The 20,261-nt window shown below is 42.1% G+C and overlaps 1 protein-coding gene across 1 annotated transcript in view; it reads left to right on the forward strand.

The window, feature by feature from the left end:
* The first annotated feature begins 724 nt into the window (after positions 1 to 724).
* ITPRID1 (ITPR interacting domain containing 1) overlaps positions 725 to 20,261 on the forward strand; it is a 68,468-nt gene continuing 48,931 nt past the window's right edge. The window contains exons 1-4 of the mRNA XM_083706440.1: positions 725 to 1,102; positions 16,752 to 16,926; positions 17,612 to 17,660; positions 20,150 to 20,196. Of these exons, the coding sequence (XP_083562566.1) occupies positions 16,773 to 16,926; positions 17,612 to 17,660; positions 20,150 to 20,196 (250 nt within the window). The 5' untranslated portion in view covers positions 725 to 1,102; positions 16,752 to 16,772. The remainder of the gene's footprint in view (positions 1,103 to 16,751; positions 16,927 to 17,611; positions 17,661 to 20,149; positions 20,197 to 20,261) is intronic.

A 20,261-nucleotide genomic window follows, 5' to 3' on the forward strand; every position in this document is an offset into this window, starting at 1 on the left:
ACTGTGATCCTGAGAGAAAATGCAGACTAGGAATATAAACCCCACACGGTGCTGTCCAAATTTTGATTGGAATCGTGTCTTTTCTGTATAAATCTATTGGGGTGAGGCCAAAAAAGATTGGAAAACAATTCCTATGAAGATTTTGCATGTGCCTACACTCAAGGCCCTCAGCTGAAATTTGGCTTCAGAAAGGATGGAGAAGGGGCCAGATGACCCCTTCTTGAATTCTCTAGCCAATTTCTGCTTTGTAAAGAGAGGAGTTGCAAATAGATAGATGATAGACAGACACACCTGTAGAGACTGTACTTGTTTTATTCTAATCAAAATTAGGAGTGCCGTTTGTAGAACACAAGGACTCAAAATTGCGAGACTGGTAAGTCCTTCTCAAGTGCCACTATTTGTGCTGGTAGTTGCCAGCTCTCAAAATGGAAGTTCCACAGCCTGTCTGCATTCAGAATACCAAGTTGTGTGTCCTCTACTGCTCGCTGTTACTTTGCAATGCAAATTGGAGGGTTTTGTATCACTCAGCACCATATCCATGGCAACCGAAAGAGAAAAAAGAAGGGGTTTTTTTGGGGGGGGGGTGGATAAGTTTGCATTACTTCCTTAGTGGAGTTTAATCCTTCCCCTTTGTGCATGGGCCAACAGGTCAAACTGTTTTAAAGGGACATCAGTGTCTCGCTTTGGAATCGAAGCAGAGAGGAGTTCCTGTTTTAGAATCGGCTTCAATTCTCTCTCCCGTTCCCTCCTCCCGCCCCACTGCCCACATCACTAATACTTAGATGACTTGTTGTTCTCCTCTTCTTTTTGCTGAGAGGGCAAGCGAAGAATCATCCATCGTAGCTGTCGTCTCAGAACGCCAGCATTTGGCAAAAAGCCCCTTTTGGCCTTTCATGGAAGGCTTTTTAATTCAATGGGGTTTGGGAAGGCAGGCCAGGAGCGCAAGTTCCTGTACCTTGGCTTTTCAATCCAGGGATCTGTGGAAAAACACAAATATAGAAGCGCCAGACTAGCAAGGACCGTCCTATTGTATCCCTGCAGAAGCGGCAGAAACCAGGACAAATTGGACTTCGCCATCATCTAAGGACCCTTGTCTATCCTGGTAAACTTTGAGATTCCCTTCTTCATATAATTAATGTCTGGATTAAGTTCAGGGAAGGTTTTGCTTGTTCTTTGATATCTTGAAGTTGTGCTTGTCGCAGAGGTTTTTTGGCAAAGGCAGTGATATCTAATGTTTGAGTTCTGACAGACTGTAGTTTCCTTACAATTTGCAGAGGAACTTGCTTCCAAGTTATATGCACAGGACTAGAAACTTAAATACTTATTTGGGAAGAAACGTTAGTTGAAATCCTGGGGCAGGGGTGGGGATAATTATTATAGTACACGATAAAATAATTTTTCCTTTGGGTTCTGAGATTTAAGAGGCCAAAGCCGAATATCCCGAGCTCACTTCCTTTTTTATACTGAATCCTAACCAGTTTTGGGGCTGCTGCGATGTTTGTTTTTCTCTAGCACACTCTTGACTTCAAGCTGCACCTGATTTTCTGGATCTATAAATATATGTAGAACTCAAGAGAAATTATATCCCGAGCTTCTGCATGTATAAGAATTAGTAGTTTTCAGACTTGGGCTGGCATCCTCACATGGGAAGAAAAGATCTATGCTGTCAAGTTAGAAGTTAATGCAATTGAAAGTTACTGCTTGGCCCTGATCCTTTAAAAATGCAGATAGAAGTCAATCTTCTTATGGTCGACAGCTGACCATAGAAACCCAGGAAGGGAGGTACGTATGTACGGTAAGTACAGTGGTACCTCAGGTTAAGTATTTAATTCGTTCCGGAAGTCCGTTCTTAACCTGAAACTGTTCTTAACCTGAAGCACCACTTTAGCTAATGGGGCCTCCTGCTGCCGCCGCACCACCAGAGCACGATTTCTGTTCTTATCCTGAAGCAAAGTTCTTAACCTGAAGCGTATGTAACCTGAAGTGTATGTAATCTGAGGTACCACTGTATACCTTTTAAAGTTGCTTCCATGAACTCAAGAATGTGCTAAGGATCGCCAATCATATCTACCTGCTAAATTTGACGAATTTAAATGCTGTCTCTCTGCCAATGTCAACCTCGTTCCCCTCTTGGTGCAGAACATACAAATGACTGATTTTTTAAAACATACTTTTGCCTCTGACTTTGCTCATCTGAGGAGTCTCTGCCACTTTATGAAGAGAGTCCCATGCTGATGGCCCTCCATAGATTGCCAGTAAAGATATTTAAGATTTATTGGTGATACTGTCCAAGTCTAGGATCAGTTAGGACACTTCTGTTGATGTGTTTGTTAACGTGACTTGCGATTGTCTTTGTTTGCTTATCCGAAGCCTTATTTAAATCAGAAGTCTGAAGTTGTTTGCCTTGGTGCACTACTTAGACCAGTGATGGCCAAACTTGGCCCTCCAGCTGTTTTGGGGCTACAACTAACCGGACCCTAGCTAACCGGACCAGTGGTCAGGGATGATGGGAACTGTAGTCCCAAAACAGCTGGAGGGCCAAGTTTGGCCATCACTGACATAGACCTGCCATGCTATACACGTGAAAGATGCATGGGAATGACAGGGCTATGTCTAGCTGATGACGACCTGCAAAGCTTTGAAGGGCCCATGACTTCGTCACCAGGGAGATTTCAATATGGTGGCTGCAATTGAGTTAACAGGGTGCATCTTCCCTTAGAGCATGCTCTGATCTGTTACTCTGGCTGCATTATGTGTGGGGAGGGGTATGTGCCTGAGGGCACATGCCCTGCTACCATGTTGAGTGGAACAAATTTAAAGGGTCTCAGTATACACATAGGCCCTTGTATACAATTGGAGCAATTGCACAGGGGCCCTGTTCACACAGAATGCCTTTGCAAGCACAAGTTTGTGCATGTGCATGTACCTCTTTGAAGGTGTACTACTCAGTGCACACGTGTCAGATCAGAGCTGGTGGGCTGTTGGAGTGGCCCTCCTTAAAGGTAAAGGGACCCCTGACCATTAGGTCCAGTCGAAGACAACTCTGGGGTTGCGGTGCTCATCTCGCTTTATTGGCCAAGGGAGCCGGCGTACAGCTTTTGGGTCATGTATGACTAAGCCGCTTCTGGCAAACAAGAGCAGTGCACGGAAATGCTGTTTACCTTCCCGCCGGAGCGACCTATTTATCTACTTGCACTTGACATGCTTTCGAACTGCTAGGTGGGCAGGAGCAGGGACCGAGCAACGGGAGCTCACCCTGTTGCGGGGATTCGAACCGCTGACCTTCTGATCAGCAAGCCCTAGGCTCTGTGGTTTAGACCACAGCGCCACCCGCGTCCGTGCGTGCAAATAGACTACATGTGGAAGGCAATCACTGAGATGAGCATTTGTTGCCTGCACTTGTGGCCAATTAAGTGGTTGGCAGCCTCTGTCCTACTTTTCTTGCTCTGCTCCTTACATCTTATTTATTTATTTATTTATTTATTTATTTATTTATTTATTTATAAACAAAGTAATAATCATAAATAAAATAAAAAATGGGCACCCCTCCCCAAGACCATTCCATTGTAACTATCCAACCTCCCCAAATTTCAACACCTCTTGCAATGGTTTGACCCCTTTCCGTTTTAACAGTACAAATTCTACAAATACATTCCATATCTCCTCCAAGTCATTAATAGCTATATCCCACAACCCTTTATACCATTCTTCCATTTTATATTCTGCTTGCCCCTTCCACTTCCTAGCTATAATAATTTGTGCAGCTGTCAATAAATTTGCGAGCAAGTCCTTTATAGCCTGCGAACCTTCCACCCTATCGTAAATTGGCTTTCGGTTAGCTTTAACCCAGTGATTTCTGTTATTTGCTTAAACACCCTCCCCCCCCCCTCAAAATGTACATATTTACACCTCCACCACATGTGAACATAAGTCCCGGTTTCCTGGCATCCCCTCCAATTTAACACCGAATATTCCTTGTTTATTTGATTTAATCTTACTGGTGTACAGCTTTTTATCATTGTAATTATATTTAACGCAGCACAAGATTCAGGTTCAGACGCTGTCAAGGAAAAAGCTCATTCCAGTCCTTTAGCAATTTTGACAAACCTTTTTATCCACTTAGCTAATATTGCATAATTCATCCAGTAGTGTTTCATATGCAGTTTGCTGTATCATAGAGTTTATTTCATATAAATTATACACAGGTTTTACTAATGCACATTTAGTTCAGTCTTTGTTCCACCAATCTCTGTAGCCTTGAGTTCAAATGACAAATAGTTTAGTGGCACCTTAAATATTACCAGATTTATTGTTGCTTAAGTGTTCATAGACTAGAACCCACTTCACAATAAATCTGTTGCTGTAACAAACTAAGCATTTACCCTGCTGGAAGTCATCTCAATCTAGAGGCAGTAATTTCTGAATTGCAGTCATATTGATATGAGTCTCTGGCTGGCTATAACTGAGATCTCACTGTGCTATCAGATATAAATGTTAAAATTTGGCTTTTTAAAAACAGATTAAATGATGACACTTGCTCGATAGTTTTCTGACTGGTAGGCTTGTTCATCTCTTGTAGCAAAACCGATAAAGAGTTTTGTGGCTCCTTAAATATTAACCGGATTTGTTAAGGCATAAGGCATGGTGCTCTGCTTGTGTTGTGACCTAAAACTCCCATCTTCCCTTGTCATTGGCCATTTCTTGCTGGGGCTGATGGGAATTTGATTTCCCCCAGTCTGGCTTGAAAAGAGAGCTTTTAACTCTTTGCAAACACCAGCCACTTCAGTGATATCCAGCAGTTATACAGCATAACATTTTTTATATATTGTCTTGAATAAGCCACAAACTCCAGCATTTGCGTGTTCAGACCCAGAAACCTCCCCCTTAAATAAATTCACACATGACTCAAATTTTTGGTTTTGGTTTTTGGCAGAATTTAGGCCACAATTTTATTGATTACAGAAAGTGACTGGTTGCATAGGCTCTGGTTCGACTAGCTCCCTGCCATGCAGGTAGCACTGACCCAGGGCACCAGCATAGGTCAGCCAAGGGTGAACACCTGGATAAGCGGAAAGTCGGGAATGGGCTAACTCCGCCACCCACATGTCCCCCTGGACTCAGGCACGGGCACAACCCCCTCTCAGGGGTTGACCAAACCATTGAGTCTCTGGGTTCCTTTAATGGAATACCCTTCACATAGGGATGGCGAGAGCGTTCTCCCATCCCTATCACCTGAACCAGAGCCTATCCGCAACCTTACAAGTTGTGACGATTTGCTATGCGGCAGGCGAAACCCAAATGGCAACAGCCAATCAGCCAAGTGGGGGAAATTCCTGCCATGCCCCTCTCCCAATGACAGATGACACACGACGGCATAGCAAGGTCAAGCGCAAAGCCCTAAAAGTAGGGAGAGTGTTCCAAATGCACGCGCCAAAAGAGGAAGCTCTGTGTCACGTGCATGGGCATAAATAAGTTCCTCAAACCATTTGGACTTTGTCCCATTGGCCGGATTGTACCCAGCTTTGAGGGACCTACCAATCAGGTGTTGTGGCTGACCAATAGAACCCACCCACAACACAGGGTGTCGGTTATCCAGATCTCACCGCAATATGTGCCCTCTTTAAGGGAGGACCCAATTTGCAAACACCAGCCACTTCAGTGATATCCAGCAGCTATACAGCATAGTATTTTTTTATATATTGTCTTGAATAAGCCACAAGCTCCAGCATATTCAGGAACATTCTTTGCTGCTTCCCTCTTTGGGGCCTCTGAAGGTCTACAATGTTCTCTTACATATTGCCAAATTATACAGAAGGTGGGAACCATTTTACCAACTGAGAGATATCTCTAAATTTGTCTGGCAGGGCAAAAAGCCCAGAATTAAGTTTAAGATATTAACTGACGCGAAAGAAAGAGGGGGCTTCGCCCTGCCAGACTTAAAACTGTACTATGAAGCCGCAGCTTTCTGCTGGCTAAAAGACTGGCTACTTCTTGAAGACACTGATGTGTTGGACTTGGAAGGTTTTAACAATGCTTTTGGCTGGCATGCATACTTATGGTATGACAAAGTTAAGATCAATAAGGCCTTTAAGAACCATATTGTCAGGAAAGCAGTATTCAATGTCTGGACAAAATACAAAGACTTATTGGAAAACAAAACTCCGAGGTGGCTGTCCCCTCTGGAAGCCAAGGCCCGAAAAAGACCCAACATGGAGGCCAAATGGCCAAAATATTGGGAAATATTAGAAAAAGACGGTGACAATTGGAAATTGCAGAGTTTGGAGAAAATGGAGGGTAAAGTGCGAGACTGGTTACATTACGCCCAGATTAAAGAAGTTTTTAAAAATGACAAAAAACTAGGGTTCCAGGTGGAGAAATCGAAGTTAGAGACAGAATTGTTAGAACCAAAGACTAAGGTACTATCAAGAATGTATAACTTGCTGTTAAAATGGAACACACAAGACGAAATGGTTAAATCTGCTATGATAAAGTGGGCACAGGATATTGGGCATAACATCATGTTTGAGGACTGGGAAAGGTTGTGGACCACTGGGCTGAACTTCACTGCATGTAATGCTTTGAAGGAAAATGTAATGAAAATGATATATAGATGGTACATGACCCCAGTTAAACTTGCCAAAATATACCATTCGTCTGATAATAAATGTTGGAAATGTAAGGAAAATGAAGGAACATTCTTTCACCTCTGGTGGACCTGCCCTAAAGTGAAGGCCTTCTGGGAAATGATATATAATGAGTTGAAAAAGGTATTTAAGTATACCTTCACTAAGAAACCAGAGGCCTTCCTCCTGGGTATTGTCGGCCAGAAGGTGTTAAAGAAGGACCGAACATTTTTTATGTACGCAACAACAGCAGCAAGGATACTCATTACCAAGAAATGGAAGACTCAAGATCTACCCACACTGGAAGAATGGCAGATGCAGCTGATAGACTATATGCAACTGGCAGAGATGACCGGCAGAATCCGTGACCTGGGAGAAGAAAGGATTGAAGAAGACTGGAAGAAATTTAAAATTTATTTACAAAAATATTGCAATTTGATTGAATGTTAAGAAGGATGCTTGGTCATAAATAACTGGCCACCACTAAACTAGATTGGAATTTGATGATAAGTGAGATTAAGGAAAAGACAAACCCTTTGGGAGAACTATTAGATTATATTTAAACGAGTGGATATAAGATTGCAAACAAGATGATAATTTGCTTGAAAAAACTTCTTAACACTGTAAGTGGGAGCAGGAGACGTGAGGAAGTCTAAACAAGTTATGAAATTTTGTTATGATATAAGCAATGTTGTTTGTTACTTATGCTTTTCTTTTACAAAAATCTTAATAAATATTTATATTAAAAAAAACATTTTACCAACTGATTTTCTAGGCTGAATGTTGCTTTTGGAGACGAATTAAAAAGGAAAACCCAAATATGATGTGTGGAGCTCAATACCACACAAAAAAGTGTACTCATCTAAAAGGACACACTAACCTGAAAAACATGCATCCCGTCAAATCTGTTGTTAGAGGTTAATATATTTGAAATCTAAAATCAACATGCACAAATTCAGCAGTGATAATTTAGATTTAGGACTTCCGGGTTAGCGCCTCTGGCAATGGCGGAGTTCCTCTGATTGGGAGGAACTTGCTCCGTGGAATTTAGGGTCTGGCCGCCATGGCGAAGGCGGAGACCCACTAAAAATTGCAGGCGGGAGAAGCCTGTGAACGTGGGATTCAGCTGGCACCTTTTGCACCTCCCCTACTCGTGTGGAGACCCGGTTTCGGGTATCCGGAGCGATGTGGGATGGGCGGCGCGGTGCTGTTGAAGGAGAGCGCTGACTTTTTCCTGTGGACAATTTGATTCAAAACAACTACCCGTGAGTAGAACAGAAAATTGGATTTTTAAACGTCTTAATTTGGCACCGAAACGGGGAGGTTTCAAACAGGAAGTCCACCTTCCCCTTTTGTAAATAGATTGAAGCAAAGAATTTGCAAGCTAAAGTCTTGGAAAGTCCTATGTAAAGGATTAAACTTCCAACGGCTAAAATCATTAAACCCCCCTTGGAGGCAGGAGAAGAGGGGGGAAATTTTGGATCGCGTAAGCCTGCAAGAGAGAGTGAAGAAAGTTAAATTACCACTGCTCTGAACCTGGAAATGGACTGCTAGTAAGACTGACATTTTTGGGAAAGTTCATTGACTGTGACAGTTAGTTAAATAAGAGAAATACATTGTTTTCATTGTCTCCTTCTGTGTTTAAAAAGGAGTAAAAGTAGCTGAAAATTGAAACTAATTTTACTGCTTGAACTGTGCTTAAAAGGATTGATACAAACAGAAATTGTTTCCCTCTAGAGGGAGGCTTTGAAATTGTTACAAGAGTTGGGCTGGTGGAATCTCCAGCTGCAAGAGAAAACCATGAGATTGACCTTGGATTGCTTGAGAATGTCGACAGAAGAAGCCTTAGTGAGGACACACTAACCTGAAAAACATGCATCCCGTCAAATCTGTTGTTAGAGGTTAATATATTTGAAATCTAAAATCAACATGCACAAATTCAGCAGTGATAATTTAGATTTAGGACTTCCGGGTTAGCGCCTCTGGCAATGGCGGAGTTCCTCTGATTGGGAGGAACTTGCTCCGTGGAATTTAGGGTCTGGCCGCCATGGCGAAGGCGGAGACCCACTAAAAATTGCAGGCGGGAGAAGCCTGTGAACGTGGGATTCAGCTGGCACCTTTTGCACCTCCCCTACTCGTGTGGAGACCCGGTTTCGGGTATCCGGAGCGATGTGGGATGGGCGGCGCGGTGCTGTTGAAGGAGAGCGCTGACTTTTTCCTGTGGACAATTTGATTCAAAACAACTACCCGTGAGTAGAACAGAAAATTGGATTTTTAAACGTCTTAATTTGGCACCGAAACGGGGAGGTTTCAAACAGGAAGTCCACCTTCCCCTTTTGTAAATAGATTGAAGCAAAGAATTTGCAAGCTAAAGTCTTGGAAAGTCCTATGTAAAGGATTAAACTTCCAACGGCTAAAATCATTAAACCCCCCTTGGAGGCAGGAGAAGAGGGGGGAAATTTTGGATCGCGTAAGCCTGCAAGAGAGAGTGAAGAAAGTTAAATTACCACTGCTCTGAACCTGGAAATGGACTGCTAGTAAGACTGACATTTTTGGGAAAGTTCATTGACTGTGACAGTTAGTTAAATAAGAGAAATACATTGTTTTCATTGTCTCCTTCTGTGTTTAAAAAGGAGTAAAAGTAGCTGAAAATTGAAACTAATTTTACTGCTTGAACTGTGCTTAAAAGGATTGATACAAACAGAAATTGTTTCCCTCTAGAGGGAGGCTTTGAAATTGTTACAAGAGTTGGGCTGGTGGAATCTCCAGCTGCAAGAGAAAACCATGAGATTGACCTTGGATTGCTTGAGAATGTCGACAGAAGAAGCCTTAGTGAGGACACACTAACCTGAAAAACATGCATCCCGTCAAATCTGTTGTTAGAGGTTAATATATTTGAAATCTAAAATCAACATGCACAAATTCAGCAGTGATAATTTAGATTTAGGACTTCCGGGTTAGCGCCTCTGGCAATGGCGGAGTTCCTCTGATTGGGAGGAACTTGCTCCGTGGAATTTAGGGTCTGGCCGCCATGGCGAAGGCGGAGACCCACTAAAAATTGCAGGCGGGAGAAGCCTGTGAACGTGGGATTCAGCTGGCACCTTTTGCACCTCCCCTACTCGTGTGGAGACCCGGTTTCGGGTATCCGGAGCGATGTGGGATGGGCGGCGCGGTGCTGTTGAAGGAGAGCGCTGACTTTTTCCTGTGGACAATTTGATTCAAAACAACTACCCGTGAGTAGAACAGAAAATTGGATTTTTAAACGTCTTAATTTGGCACCGAAACGGGGAGGTTTCAAACAGGAAGTCCACCTTCCCCTTTTGTAAATAGATTGAAGCAAAGAATTTGCAAGCTAAAGTCTTGGAAAGTCCTATGTAAAGGATTAAACTTCCAACGGCTAAAATCATTAAACCCCCCTTGGAGGCAGGAGAAGAGGGGGGAAATTTTGGATCGCGTAAGCCTGCAAGAGAGAGTGAAGAAAGTTAAATTACCACTGCTCTGAACCTGGAAATGGACTGCTAGTAAGACTGACATTTTTGGGAAAGTTCATTGACTGTGACAGTTAGTTAAATAAGAGAAATACATTGTTTTCATTGTCTCCTTCTGTGTTTAAAAAGGAGTAAAAGTAGCTGAAAATTGAAACTAATTTTACTGCTTGAACTGTGCTTAAAAGGATTGATACAAACAGAAATTGTTTCCCTCTAGAGGGAGGCTTTGAAATTGTTACAAGAGTTGGGCTGGTGGAATCTCCAGCTGCAAGAGAAAACCATGAGATTGACCTTGGATTGCTTGAGAATGTCGACAGAAGAAGCCTTAGTGATTGCACTATGCAAGATAAGTGAGTCATTGGAACAGCTCCATAAAAAGATGGACGTGATGAATATTAAAATTGATATTTTGGGACAAAAAGTGACTAATTTGGGACAAAAGGTGAACATCTACACAGAAACTATTCAGGAACCGATACAGGAATCTACTTTGACATGCCAAATGGTGGAGAAAGCGAGGGAGAAAGTTGTGGTTGTTGAACCTAAAGTAATAAAAGTGGAGAGGGAGAGAGCCCCAGCCTTACAGAGGCAACTTGATGATTACAAGTTGTTGCCCTCTATGATTGAATTCAGAGAAAGTCAGATTGGAACCCTGCTTGGACTGGAGAAGGAAAGTTGGATAGATCACCTCATGCAGGGATTTACTGACCTTTGGGATCTGGACCTGGGTCAGGAGGAAATTGGAGTTGTGGGGACCTGCAGATTTGGAGAGACTTTGAAACATGTCCTGAAATATCTTTTGGATTTTAGTTTTAACCACGGAGATGTGGATGACATGTCGAGAAGGAATAAAAACATTGTTAGGTTGGAGCTCCCTCGAGACCTACTCTTCAGCATCAAAGAAAGGAAATTAAGAACAAGATCAGCAGAAGACAAAGTAAAGTCTATGTATAAATGTGAAGAAGACTTGCAGAAGGGACCTGGAAAAGCGTTAAGAGCCTCGGACAGAAGAGCACCAGGTTGATGGACTATATGGAATTGACGGAAATGACTGGCAGAATCCGAGACCAGGGAGAAGAGACGGTGGAAGAAGATTGGAAAAAGTTTAAAGTTTATTTATAGAAATATGGTAAAATTAATGAGTGTTAGAAAAATGTTGGAATGAAATTATATGGCCTTAGTAGAAGTGTTATAAGGAGTTAAGCATAAATAAGTATTATAGTATTAATGGAAAATAAGGTTAAAATAAGTTAAGATATTTATATGACAGAAAATAGTGAAAGATGGAAAGGATTTGCTGAAACAATTAATAGAAGTGGAATACAAAAAGGGAGGTGAGAGGAAGTCAATGAAACAAGGGAATGAAAGATAAGGCATTGAAATTGTATGATGTATGTTTTTAAACTGTTTTTGTTCTGTTTTGTTTAGTTTAATGCGTTAATGTTGTGTGGTGTATTGTTTATATATTGTATTGTATTGTTTTTTCTTTCTTTTGTTTTTTCTTCCTTTTTTTCTCCTTTTCTTTTTCTTCTTGTTTGTAAGGTTTAAAAGTAATAAATATTATTTATTTATTTATTTATTTAAAAGATAATTTAGATTTAGTATAGCTTTATTTGTTCTTTCAGGTGAACAAAAGTGGACTTAAAGTTGGGTTCAGTGAGTGGCATGCAAAAACAACAACCCATGTCCAAGGTTGTTGAGAGGATGAGCTGGAAAAAATCCTTGTACACTGCTGCAAACTCCTTAAATGAAGGGAGGAATATTAATGTGGCTATTTATTATTCTTATTATTTACTTGATTTCTTAGCTGTCCTTCACCTGAAGGCCCCAGACTGGGTTACAACAATTTAATGATTGAAGCAAGAAGAAATCGGTCATATAATTTTGGTATGGGTCTTGCTACTTCCCTTGCCTTTTACCTAATAGTCTATATTTTATACAGCTGTTTACAGCTATATTACATTCTATTAAGATATACATTTTCCTCATGAAATGGCTTCACCAGACTGATTTGCAGAGCCATGACGTTCTTCAGTTTTTCACCCCGACCTGAGTTGACTTTTTCAGTCAGCTTCAGTTGGGTATACATATTTTGCAGTGGAACTGTGTTGGGGTCAATTTGACCCCTTCACAGAATTGTAGCAACTCATGCAGGTCTATCCCAAGTCATTTTAGGTTGAATCCTTAAGTATCCTCAATCTGAACCCTTCTGTAGAGCCTTCTCTCCCTGTTTATGAATGGTTTCCTCAGTGTCATGTTACTCTCTTATCAAAAGAAGACCACTGGATTTCCATTTCATGTTCACCAGCCCTGATTTAGAGTTTTGTGGATATTTAATGTACCTACAAGGGTACTTGGGTGGCGCTGTGGTCTAAACCACTGAGTCTCTTGGGCTTGCCAATCAGAAGGTCAGCAGTTCGAATCCCCACCACGGGGTGAGCTCCTGTTGCTTGGTCCCAGCTCCTGCCAACCTAGCAGTTCGAAAGCACACAGAAAGTGCAAGTAGATAAATAGGTACCGCTCCGGCGGGAAGGTAAATGGTGTTTCCATGCACTGCTCTGGTTTCGGTAAATGGTGTTTCCATGCACTGCTGGCCACATGACCCGGAAAAACTGTCCGCAGACAAACACCAGCTCCCTTGGCCTGTGAGTGAGATACGCACCTCAACCCCAGAGTCATTTGTGACTGGACTTAACTGTCAGGGGTCCTTTACCTTTTAAAAAAATGTACCTACAGTAATATATGCAAGTATCTTCTCCATTCTTTTTAGTACAGGGGACAAGGAACTTGGTGGGCACACCAGAGCAGTCATCTTCAAGCTTTTAAGACACAGAACTCAAGCATGGTTTCTTTTAATTTCCTTTATCTCTCTCTTCCCAACTCTATGCACCCACTCACAATGCATTATCCAGAAGAACTGCTTTTGTAAAGCACTGGTGTGCAATACCACATATACCCACAACCCTGGGCAATGGTGATCTGGTGTAGCCGTTTGTATGTCCTTTCTTAAGGGTCAAGTGTTAGGGTTGAGCCATTTGTCTTTTAGATTATTCCATTATCAGCCTCCAGGATATTCTGCTCGTATTAAGATGAGCCAATAATCTCCAAGATTCTTTTGCTCTATGCATAGAGCCTTTATCAAATGAAGAGCACAGCAAACTGCTCCACACTCCTGGACTGAAATTGGGGCCTCTGGCAGTGCTTTCACAATTTTACCCTCTTGGAGCAATAAGTTGCTGGTTAAGTTAAATCTTTCCCCCCCCCCTCCAATTCCCAGATTTGCTTTTCTAGCTCCAGCTGCTCATATTTATATATTTTATGATTTTGGCTCATATATGATGATACGGCCTTTATAGCTTTATGTCCCTATATCTTATGCCTGCATATGCTGGGGTTTTCTTTTATATTGTTTTCCATGAGCACTGTCTATTATTTCCACAAAGCCCTTTTCTTTTCAGCAGCATAATGTTCTCTGATGTCCGACATCTGATTGTTATTGGGGATTTTGCTCTCGTAAATTAAGGTTCATGGTCTACTATGAGAACAAGTGTATAATAGTATCTTGGCAATAGGGATTTTGCTATTAACACTGGATCAAATCTAGTATACACAAGTGTTGTCTCAGAAAAGAGAGCCAATTTATTTTTATCCAGATGCAAATGCCTCCAAAATAGACCAACCTGTGCCACAACATTAAGATTCTTATACGGTTAGTATTATATCCAGGGCACAGTTTCTGTAACATTTACATTTCTTAGTACATGTCTTAATGTTTTTAGTTGTTCTAAAAATCTTTTTTGCTACTGCTTCTGATATGCTAAGATAACTCTTGTTGACACTACGTCAGCTTTTCTATGCTGATACAGTGGTACCTCAGGTTACATTCGCTTCAGGTTACAGACTACGCTAACCCAGAAATAGTACCTCGGGTTAAGAACTTTGCTTCAGGATGAGAACAGAAATCGTGTGGCGGCGGCGCAGCAGGAGCAAGAGGCCCCATTAACTAAAGTGGTCAAGACCAGTTTCAGGTTAATAACAGACCTCCAGAACGAATTAAGTACTTAACCCAAGGTACCACTGTAATTCCTAATACTATTAATGTAGTTCTGCTGTCACAGGATTGATTCACACAATCCTTTCTATGTACAGAAAAAGAACTTGGCAGGCAACGTGTAGATCAAATTTGCTTGTAAGGCAAGTGATTACCCAGGACTCTATAAACGTTTCAGTCAACATTTTGTTGCGTCATTGCCACAGAGGTTTCCAGTTATACCAGGGGTTGTCAACCTGGTCCGTACTGCCCACTAGTGGGCGTTTCAGGGTTCTAGGAAGGCGGCAGGGGGTTCTACAGCACAGCCTGAATCCTCCTTCCATCGAGCACTGGTGGGCGGTAAGGAAATTTGACCATCAGGAAAGATGCATTAGTGGGCGGTAGGTATAAAATGGTTGACTACCCCTGAGTTACACTAAGACAGTACACTATAGTTAAAAAAACAGGCAGTCAGAAAACATTGTAAGGACCCTCTGAATTCCACTTTAGATAGCTGGTTATTCAGGTTGATGACATTGTCCCATTTAGTTTTCTGATTCTCCACTTTTCTAGAACTTTCCTTGTACTAGCTGCTTTATTCACACTGTACATTTTTTCTTAAGACGTTTGCATCTCTTGTGCATCCTGGTTGAGGCCAAAATTCCCATTCCATACCCTCCAACATTTCTCCAATGGAAATAGGGGTGTCCTATTCAATTATTATTATTACTACAACTACTACAGTGGTACCTCGGCTTAAGTACTTAATTCGTTCCGGAGGTCTGTTCTTAACCTGAAACTGTTCTTAACCTAAAGCACCACTTTAGCTAATGGGGCCTCCTGCTGCTGCCGTGCCGCCGGAACACAATTTCTGTTCTTATCCTGAAGCAAAGTTCTTAACCTGAAGCACTATTTCTGGGTTAGCGGAGTCTGTAACCTGAAGTGTATGTAACCTGAAGCGTATGTAATCTGAGGTACCACTGTATTATCCTCCGACCATCTGAGTGGGGCAATCAGTTGCCCCAGTCACTCTGGGTGGCTTCCAACATGTATAAAAACATAATTAAACATTTAAAAACTTCCCTATTCAAGGCTGCCTTCAGATGTCTTCTAAAGGTTGTATACTTATCTCCTTGGCTTGGGTGGCATAACTCCATACCTTCCAACATCTCTCTGATGAAAATAGGGACGTCCTAAGGAAAAACGGGATGTTCCAGGATCAAATCAGAAACTAGGATGACATGTAAATCTGGGACTATCCCTGGAAAATAAGGACACTTGGAGGGTCTGTCATTCTTCCTTCCTTCCCACTTTGCAATTTTTTTGAGGCTGAGGTCTTCTTCTGTAGGCAATTGTCATTTCCAATGTATCATGAGGCTGATTCAGACACAGAATTAAACCTTTGCTTAGGTTACATTAATGAGCCTTCAAGGAGCCTCTATTCTTTCCTAGTTTTCAAAAACCCATAGTTTGCCGCTTCGTTCAAATCAATAAAGTGTGGTTTGTGCTTGCTTCGCAAACCCACCTTAGAAACCAGAATTTTACGTTGGTGAGTCTCAAACTGAGAAAGGAGGGAATTGGAGGGAGTCTGTGAGCCAAAGGCGGCATGAATCTTCATTCACAAAATATCAGATCAGTCTAGTGAATTGGCGTGGTTGTCCCATGGATACTACGAGCACTTTTTCCACTCACTGAGCCAAGTGGTGTAAGAGCTTTTTATCTCAGCCAGCTTTGGGCGGCTAACATGAAGTTGATGGGATGGGGATTCCGTATTTCTCCTGATTAGCCTCAAATCAAATCAAATTTATTTATTTACGGCTATTAGCCCATAAAATTGTACAAACCTAAAAGCACAGAAACATAAAAACCAATACATCTAACAACAGAAGGGGAACACCACGATGCAAGGGTGGGTCATTGAGCAGTGACAAATAACAGCTTGGGGCCCGGAAAGATCCAAGGGACGGTTCCCAGAAAAAGGAGAACTGGAGACGAGATCCGTCATGCACTCTCATCATAACTGTCCGATTAGTTTTTGTTGTTGATGTTGTTTTTTGGTGGTTTTTGTGTGTGAGATAACCGCATTCAGGAATCTCGCCACCTGATTAGCCTCAAGGCTGCCGTTTAGTGAGAGTGGGGCAGTTGACTTCCCCGTGTTTGTGACCACAGGAGATTGCTCTTCAGGAGCGTGTTACACATCTGGCAAAGCTCACTGGTTCTATGCTCCAAGTTAATTAACAATGAAACAATTGTTTAAACAATTAAATGGACCCAACTGCTAGGGTATGTACACCAGAGGGCACAAATACCTGTGCTTCAAAAAAGAAAGAAGGAGGGAAGGAAGGAAGGAATAGAAAATGAAAAAAGAGGGGGTTTCTGTTTGTTTTTTGTTGATAACTTTTCTATAGATTATATGACACATTAAAAAAGAAAATACATCATTTTTTCAGTGTATCCTTCAGTGTATCTTAAGAGCAAGCTCTGCTTTTTTACCCACAGCTCTGATGCTCAAGCAGATCTTACTCTGCACAACTTCTTCAGCTTCATCCAGGGTTGTCAATCATTCATTCATTATACTAAACTGATATTTGTTCCATCTTGTTTTTAAAGCCGTTTCATTTTTACACTGAGATGTTCTCGGAATCCCACCACCATGGAACCAATATTGACACTGAAAAGAAGAGAGGACTGCTTTCATCAACCCAAATGTCATGGATGCAACTGGGTGAAGATTTTCCAGCTCCAAAAGCTGTGGTAGACAAGCCTCTTTCTCCACCACAACTTGGTAAGAGGTTCTATGAGGTGTTTTAAGATCTTAGTATCTAAAGGTCCCTTATCTTCCTCTCTTGGGAGCCAATTTGATATGGAATGAAAATCAGAAGCATTGTGGTGGCCATCCTATTCATATTTAGCTGGGAGTAAGTCCCACTGGACTATATGGGGCTTACTCTAAGTAGACATGTATTGACTTGTACTCCGTATCATGTTGGTGGACTCCATGACATGATTCTTTTCCATACTCATGTTTTCCTAGTTTCTGGAAGGAGTGAGACTGCAGTGTGAAGGAACCTCCTTAGGGCCTGTAGATGTTCTCATTGTGCAATGATGTTCTTGTGCATTGTCTACAGACGAAGCCTTCAGACTCATATTTCAAACGATGCATAACAGTTATACAGTAGATAGTTGTGTTGTTTCATTGGCAGGGTGGGGAAAATCAAGCAGCCACAGTAGTTGTTTGGTCACATTCTAGCCAAATAGACATGAGAAGACACAGGTTCACATCCCCAGTAACTATGAAACTTTGTGGTTGGTCCTGGGCCGGATACAATCTGTTTGCCTAACCAACCTTGCAGATGTTGTGAGAATAAAATGGAGGGGAAGAAAGAACCACATATGCTGCTCTGAGCTCTTTTGAAGAAATCTGGGGTGGGTGAGAAAATAAGTAATATTCTGCTGTGTCTAATTTTTAGTGGACCACAAAGAAAAGAACCTTTGCAACTGGATGGACTCTGGTTTCTAGTAAGTATGAGCAGTCCTGAATAGCATGATCAATTTTTTAAAAAATAATCCTTGCAATTGTATGGATAAAGTTTCAATATAAAGAGCCAACTGTACATCTAATAATGAGATGGTTGGAGTGGAGAAAAATCTCATTCACACACACACACACACACACACAGAGAGAGAGAGAGAGAGAGAGAGAGAGGTTTTTTGTTGTTTTTTTTAAAGGAAATACTTTGTCTCTCTTAAGCAATAAGCTTCATAACAAATGATCTAGTTATAAACGTATTGGTACTAGACACATGGATATGTTCTATGTAGATGAAGAAACATGGATATTTTCCAAACATAGGCATTTCATTTCCATCCACACACTTTAGTCCAAGCATCCAGATTACGTCTCCCAGTAGCTTCGTTTATGGACACAGGGGACCAAATGGGATTCTGAAACACCCCACAGACCAAAGACCATAGAATAGGACATATGTCCTTCAGCATTCCTCAACACAAGTTATCCACCAATGTGGCCAAGGCCAGTTCTGTCCCCAAGCCGCATCAGATATCAGACAGGAATGCCTCCAAAAAAGCAGTATAATCCCCCAAACACCACCTTTTCCACTACCTTACTCAAGGGTGGAACATGAAATACTGGCCAATAGTAGTCCATAATGAGAGGATCCACATTTGTTTTCTGTTTTCTTAACAAGAGTCTCACAGCAGACTCTCATTTCCATCACCCAAATTGCTTGAAATCCCCCCATTTTGCTGATTGTCAGTGGGATAACAACATGAGGAAGCATCTTGGCTCAGCCTCATGAGAGAAAGACTCTCAGAAACAGTTCACTAGGGCAGTAGTCTAGTTGTATGAATGGGTCGCTGCCCCAACAGCCTGAATCTGTCCCCAGACAACTGCCACCTGCCTGCTTTCTAACAACCAATCCAGGAGTGAGTACTACCTTTTCATCTCCTCCCCCTTAGTCTCCGCGTGACTCTTCTTGTATTCAGCAGGGAGCACCTCTCACTGATTTAAGCTCCTCCTAGTGTGAATCTCTGTGCTTTCTGTGTTTCCAGTCCCCATGGACACCAGCCAGCACTGCACTGGGGGAAAAACATGTTTTATTCATCCTGGTCAATGCATCAGAAAGAACTTTTCAAAAACTACCCTTACCAGAGTTCATAAGAACAGGAGCATCTTAGAATGTGGAAGCAGGTTAAAAGCACCCTTCAACTTTGACCTTGAATGCTGTTTTAACTCCTACCACCTTAGCAGCTAAAGAAGGGAAGGGCAGGGCATTGGTGGAAATTATGGCTGCCCTGAATCTTTCTGAGCTAAAAGGGTTTATATGCTACTCATAATAAATTAGGGATTTCTGAAAGGAGGGAGGTAGTTTCCCAAGAGCGCACACATTTCCTAAGTAACCTGTATCCCTAATAACCAGCAGCCTTTATTTTTTATGAAACTTTTATTGGCATGTTGTCTTAAGATATGGTTACCAGATGTCCCCGTTTCCCGGGGACAGTCCCTGGATTTACAAATTTGTCCCTGGACAAAATCCGTCCCCGGATTTCATTTAATGTCCCCGGATTTATATTTTAAGTGTTGTAGATTTATTAGTAGGGAAAGAACGTTGCGTGATTGGTCCAACGGCACAAAACACATCATATGGGGACTTCTGGCGAGGCAAAATGGCGGGCACCATGGCAGCAAGCCGCTCCTGAAGCCAAACAGAGGGCTGCTGACTGTCGCTGCTGCTGCCACTGCCAAAGGGGAACTGGGGACGCCTGGCATGTCAACTAGGGGAACCGCTGACACCCCCCATACCTACCTACCCCCGTGACCCAAATCGAGCCGGGAGCGAGAGCACCCAGCCAACTGCCCAGCGGTGCTCCAGAGTCAGGAAAACCCCGAAGCTGATGCAGGGAGAAGGAGGAGAGGAGGAGGAGAAGGAGAAGGAAGAGAGAGAAAGAGGAAGGAGAGAAAAGGGGAGCTACTGAGAAGGAGAGGCAGGAGAGCACCAGGAGGGCAAGGACATGTGGCTGAGCCCAGCCCTGGCCCAGCCCGCACCTACTCCATGGCAGCTAGCACTCCAAGAGAGCAGGCTGGGGCGCAGAGGAAGGCCGTGTGACAGAGGAGACCACAGAAGAGATTACTTCTTAAAATAACAATAATAATAATAATAATAACTTTTTTTCTCTTTTCAAAAAAAAAAAAGTGTCCCCGGATTCTTTGAAAAAAATCTGGTAACCTTACCTTAATAGGCAAACTTCCTAGATTAATGGTCACCCAGGAACTAGGAATATAAAAAATAATAATGTTAAACTAGCAAGCAGAATAATATAGAGAAACTCCATCAGACTGGCAAACTTCCTAAGCAGTCGCAAAGAATCTCTTCTGTTAGAAAGGATCCTTGCCACAACTGCTTTGTAAATAAGTGGATCAGAGTTCTGGATATTTTATCTTCCCTCTTGAATGGCAACAACCAGTTTCCCCACCTTTCTTTTAACAGCTTATCTGAAAGCGAAGATCTGCAAGAAAGCCAAGGCAAAGCAGGAGGTAAGGCAACGCTTGGACTTTATTTGACAATAATGTGGTACAGGAAGGGTGCCTAAAGTAGGTCA

The sequence above is a fragment of the Podarcis gaigeae genome (assembly GCF_964106915.1).
Source record: "Podarcis gaigeae genome assembly, chromosome: 12".
Classification (NCBI taxonomy): domain Eukaryota; kingdom Metazoa; phylum Chordata; class Lepidosauria; order Squamata; family Lacertidae; genus Podarcis; species Podarcis gaigeae.